The sequence below is a fragment of the Orycteropus afer genome, unplaced genomic scaffold (assembly GCF_000298275.1).
Source record: "Orycteropus afer afer isolate SDZICR_OR568_19922 unplaced genomic scaffold, OryAfe1.0 scaffold00344, whole genome shotgun sequence".
Lineage (NCBI taxonomy): Eukaryota > Metazoa > Chordata > Mammalia > Tubulidentata > Orycteropodidae > Orycteropus > Orycteropus afer.
The window spans coordinates 1,228,975-1,235,140 of record NW_006921931.1 but is presented as its reverse complement, the minus strand read 5'-3'; the positions used below and the strand labels follow the sequence as shown (position 1 = coordinate 1,235,140).

At 37.6% G+C, this 6,166-nt stretch overlaps 1 protein-coding gene across 1 annotated transcript in view; it reads left to right on the top strand.

The window, feature by feature from the left end:
* Positions 1-6,166, top strand: part of EML4 (EMAP like 4) — a 123,505-nt gene that overhangs the window by 85,513 nt on the left and 31,826 nt on the right. The window contains exon 15 of the mRNA XM_042782495.1: positions 4,857-5,008. Coding sequence (XP_042638429.1) covers positions 4,857-5,008 — 152 coding nt within the window. The remainder of the gene's footprint in view (positions 1-4,856; positions 5,009-6,166) is intronic.

Below are 6,166 nucleotides of genomic sequence, written 5' to 3'. Positions count from 1 at the left end.
TAAATTTTTAAATAGCTCAAGTAGAAAAAATGAGCAGTCTCAGTAACAGCTTTATTGAGATATAATTCACATACCATAAAATAAGCTTACTTAAAGTATGCCATTTAGTGGTTTTTATTATATTGATGAAGTCGGGCAATCACCACAATTTGACAATATTTTCATTACCCTAAAAATACCTCATACACATTAGCAGTAACTCCTCATTCTCCTCCCTCAGCTCCCAGCAGCCACTAATGTACTTTCCTATGGATTTGCATATTCTAGACATTTCCTTTAAATAGAATCATGAAAACTGTGGCCTTTTGTGACTGGCTTCTTTCATGTACCATAATGTTTTCAAAGTTCAGTCACCTTGTAACATGTATCAGTACTTCATTCCTTTTTTTATCTGAAGAAAATAAATCATTTTTAAAATTTGCCAAGAGATCTAAGGGCCATTTATTGACAGACTTTGGCTGTTTTTAATCAAGGTACTACTTTCTCATTTTGAACCTGATAACATTCTACAAGATATCTTCCAGAAAGCTTTACTCTTACACCACCAGCTCCACTAGCCAGATGAAGAGCTTCTCACAGTAAGGTTATCATGAATATCAGAGAAAAAGGTTTGAGTACTGTAATTTTATCTTACCTTTAAGAAAAGGGATCTGACTTTTTATTTTTTAAAAAAACGGAATATGTAATCAATTACTCCATGTTATATTTACTTAAATATTTTTTATGTACCTGCTTTGTCCCTCCTTGGGTACTAGTAAAGTTCTGTGAGCATAGAAGAATGCTGGACTGTCATTTAACCATCACACTGGTACAGCTGGACCGGTTTTTAAAATATTGAAATACTTCTCTACTGCTTGGTCATAAAACACTGCTTCACCCCTCCAATGCCCACTTCTGCCCCAATACCTTCCCCAGTATCCCCATGCCTCAATTATTAAAGGGAGTAATGCTGGTACATCAGAAGGCCTCCAGATCAGCCATGGTTGCTAGATATTAAATATTATGATTGTTAACCACAGTAGGAAATGACCTTTTTTTTGAAGTTAAAGAATCATTGAATGAGAAAAATAGAGTCCATATCACAGCTTTGTCACTAGCTAGCTATGTGATCTTGGCTAAGCCATTTAATGTCTGTACTTCTGTGTCCTCAGCTCTAAAGTCAGAAGAGTTAATGCCTACCCTAACATGGGAGCTCTGGTAGCATAATGCCTAAGGCACTTGACTGCTAACCAGAAGGCTGGTGGTTCAAACCCACCAGCCACTCCTTGGAAGGAAGGTTGGGCATTCCTACTTCCGTAGTGATACTACCTCAGAAACCCAAGGAGGGGTCGCTATGAGTCGGGGCCGACTCGATGGCAAATAACAACAACAACAACAACAACATGGGAGGTCTGGTAGCATAGTGCCTAAGGCATTTGACTGCTAACCAGGAGGCTGGTGGTTCAAACCCACCAGTCACTCCTTGGAAGGAAGGTTGGGCAATCTACTTCTGTAGTGATACTGCCTCAGAAACCCAAGGAGGGGTCGCTATGAGTCAGGTCCAACTCGACGGCGCATAACAACAACAACTAACATAGAATGATTATAAGAGACACTAAAATTCTGAAGCTAATGTAGCCTATATGGTTTGTGAAATTGTTTCCACCTTTTTAGTTTACTTTTGTGAGAAAATATTTTGAAATATTTTCAGGGTAAGTAAATATTGACATAAATACAAGAGAATCAAATTCCTCAGGTCTAAGCCTGCACATGAAACCACTGAATCCTGTATCTAAAGTGAATTCACAAATAAGAAGAATTTAATCTATTAAGGAAGTAAGTGAACCCATCTTCACCTCTTAATTTTTTTCTCATCTGTATTCCTGTAAGACAGGTTTCATAATTGTAAAAATGGTGTCAGGGTCTTCTGCCTTCGTGTAACTTTGTTAAGGGGAAGAGAATCATTATCAGCATCAGCAGCCCAAAACTTGATTCCTTTGAAGTGAAGGTCAAACATACATCCTTTCTTCAAACTTTCTACTAGTTGTGACACCAACTGTCCTTTCTGCGTCACTCTCTACTCCTCTGCTAGATTTGATAATTTGTTCCATTAACCGCACAGAACTCACAGACAATAGTCACAATTATGGGGTTTACTAGGGAAGTGTTAGAGTATGACCAGAGTCTCTGTTAAAACTAAAGCAAAGCATTTTATTGACATAATAGAATGATTTGAATTGGAGTTGCACTTAGTGAGGATTCATTAAGATGTTCCAGCATTCTGAAGGAGAGGTGAGCTTTTTAGACAGAAAAGTGGGGAAGGGAGTACATGACTGTAGTCAAGAGGCTTCGGATTACAAATGTTTACAAGACATAGCAAGTTGAAATTTTACAAGGTTAGCTGATTTAGTTTCTAACATATCTTGGAGCCAACTTAGTAAGCTATATGTACATTTCTTCCTGAGGCTTACTATGCATGCATTCTTCTGAGATGATCTTGGTTTGTTAACACGTATTTCTTCACAAACTATATTCTTATTCCCTCTATTGTGTGTTGAGAGTGATTAAAGTTTCACAACAAGTTATGGCTCTAAATCACAGGCTTTATTCTTAGGACGGCAGAAAAGAGGACTCTGGACAGGTTTAATCCAATAAAGGAGCTCTGATTTCAGCCTAGACAGTCATCCTTAAATATGCCAAGCACCTCACTTTTAGAGTACCCTTGCACAGACGTATAACTGACTAACTGGCCTCTTGAGTAAAAGACTTACAATCTATTCTCTAATATAGTCTCTACTTTTGCAAGCATTTGCAACACCCTTTTCCAGGAATATTCCCTAAATAATCATTATTGCAATCTTTGTTGTTACAGCCTGCCAAGAAATAATTCCTTCCTTTTATCTTGTTAAACTATACTATTCCTTAAGCCCTTCTGCAAACACATTTAGAAACAATTGCTATAAGTGGCTGCTCTCAACTTTCATGATACGTGAAGTAAAGACAACATAAAGTGGAGTTGGAGTTTTACCTGTATCAAGGTCTGTCTTCTCAGCCATGCCAAGTGCTCCAAATTTTGTGCTCCTCCACAGAAGTAACAAGTTATAATTCAAGATCAGGAACAACTCAGGATACAGTTCTTTGATCAGAATAGCATTTTGGCCATGCCCAGAGGCAGGCCTCTCCCTGACCCTTGGTCTTTCAGCCCTTGGGTCTCATCCTCTTGGGCCAGCCAAGCCTGTGCTCTGCTTGGGCAAGTGTTACAAAGCTCTTTAGCTCCACCAGTAACTGCTCAGAGACAATCCACTCTGCCAGTAAACCTTTTGCCCAAAAGCCTTCGACTCTCTCTCACTCCTTGGGTTGTTGACCCTACCTCTGCCTGGTGCCCAGAGGCACCCCATACACTCTGCCAGTAAGCCTCCTGCTTGAAGGGACTCAGCTTTCTCACTCCATGAGCTGAGAAGCCCATGGTGCTGTCTCCTGCTGGTCTTCTAGTTTTCCTGCCACCATTTCTCTGCCACTATTTCTCACTACCTTTAGTGTGACAGCGTTCTTTGTCTCTGTCTCCTGGGTCTAGGAGGTATTTAGTGCAGGGATCCAGAGCCCAAATGACATGCCCCCCTCCTAGTTCTTCTTCCTTGGTGATAGTGAAGTCCCCCTTTCTACCTCTGGAATGTTTCATGCTAAGCCTAGTAGGATGGCAGAAGTAACCAATCCTCTCATATGTTGTTGTTGTTGTTGTTATATGCCTTCGAGTTGGACCCGACTCATAGCGATCCCTCCTTGAGTTTCCAAGGCAATATCACTACGAAAGTAGATTGCCCAACCTTCCTTCTGAGGAGTGGCTGGTGGGTTTGAACCACCAGCCTCCTGGTTAGAAGTCAAGTGCCTTAGCCACCATGCTATCAGAGCTCCTATCTTCTCATAAGGGTTCCATATACCTATTTGCATGGTCACCGCCCCCCATAATGCCATGCACCTTATTTGCTTTATTAGCAAGCTATTGGATCCTCTTGGTGAGTCACAAGCACCTTATTTGCATAATCTCACCTAATCATTTGATAGGATTTACCAGACCATGGCAAGAAAGGCCATATAAAAGTGATCCACCTCTTCACAAGAACTTTTGTAAACTCTGTTGAAGGTTATTGAGATGTTAAAGAAATACAGGAAGTGGTAAAAGGTAATTGCTATTTGATGCATATATCTGTGAAGAGCCCTGCGGTTTTCTTCTCCGTTTATTCGTTGCAAACACAAGTTGGTTATTTTGGATTTACACTAGGTTTTCTGTGGACAATTACCACAAAAAAATGCTCATTTTTAAAAGTATTCATTGGAGAAAATCTCTTTAACAGACCTAAAGAAATAGTAATATGTATTACTTCTCTGCTCTTTTCAAACCAGAACATAAATACTTTTATTATACAGATCCTTTCTTTAATAAAATTGTACTAATGTTATTTTGTGCTAAATGTAGTATTGTTTAGTAGATAATAATTGGAATGAGGAATACTTTATTACACACCAGCTTATATAATGTATTAAAAATGGTTAAAGAAAAATGAGTTCAGAGGGTTTTTTTTGTTTTTTGTTTTTTTAATGAAAATTTAGGATAATCTTTCAGTACATGTCCAACTTGGATATTGGGAGTATACATCTCTTTTTCTCATTTGTTTTCATTTTATATATTTGTCTCAAGTCTTAAACTTCAATACCTACTTTGTATAACTTGGTGAAAATTATTTTTTGATCATTGAGTCAGATGAACCTTCTGATTATTCACTTTGTATTTCTACTAAAGTTTTCTTCCAAAAAGACATGAAAGTCTGGTGGAAAATGTCATCACTCGTGTTTCCATTTTCTGTATTTTTTTAAATTAGGTGTCTATCAAATCAGCAAACAAATCAAAGCTCATGATGGCAGTGTGTTCACACTTTGTCAGATGAGAAATGGGATGTTATTAACCGGAGGAGGGAAAGACAGAAAAATAATTCTGTGGGATCATGATCTGAATGCTGAAAGAGAAATAGAGGTAAGATTAGAAACTGAATGTAAAATGTAAAAATATTAAACCTTCTAAACATAAGTATTTTATCCCACCTTAAAACAACACACTTTTCTGGGAGATAGATTGGACAGAGTAATACACTTGGTTATTTACCTCTGAAACTGCTTTTTAGTGGTCAAAAAAGATAAACTTCAACAGTATCTAAATCCAAGATATACAAGATGACTAGTTTAATTTTAAAATTTGAAAATGATCTTTACAACAGTGGGCTTAATAATTATCATTGATTAGCAGTGTATATGTCTGCTTTGTGGCGATTATTGCTGTTAGGTGCCATCAAGTGTGTTTCAGTTCATAGTGACCCAGTGTGAAAGTAGAACTGCCCCATAGGCTTGATCTGCTTTACTGAAGTGGATCTCTCCAGGTCTTTATTGCACAGAACTCCTGGGTAGATTTGAACTGCCAACATTTCTAGCAGACATACGCTTAACCATTTGTGCCATCAGAGCTACTACTACACTACACTCATGCTCAGTGAAAGTTTGCTGATTTATTTGAAGTCTCAGAAAGTGAAATTATTAGGGAGAATAATTTAGATCATAACTTTTCAAAACAACAGCAAATCTCACATAATTTAATATTGCTTATATTTTTGATGGTTTAAATTTTGAATTTATTCTCAATGTTTTGTCTACATACAATATGCTTCTTGGGCAAAATCTTTTCTAAGAAGAGGATCCTGATAGTGCTTCTCTTAGGCTTTATTTCCAAGAAGATAGAAAATAATGACTTGTTTTATCACAACCTTAAGTTGATTGTAAAAGTTCCACTTCCTTTACTATTTTTTTTCTTCACAGATGACTCATATTTGTAGTCAAAAACTATATGATCTAGTTGCCATTTCTAACATTTACTGAGTGTATACCACGTAGTGTGCTACATGAGATTGATCTACCAAAGAGTCATATTAATGACAGTTATAATACTTTACAATGTATTGCTTTTAAGTTTACAGAGAAATTCCACATGAATTCTTTTTATATTTTGATCCTCCAAATAGTCAAATGTAGGTAGGGTGGGTATTACTATTCCCAAGTGACTTACTGCAAAAACGACAAGGAGGCCACATGTTCAGACCTCCTCTAATCCCACAAGAGGAAGACAGGATTACCAGCAGTAACC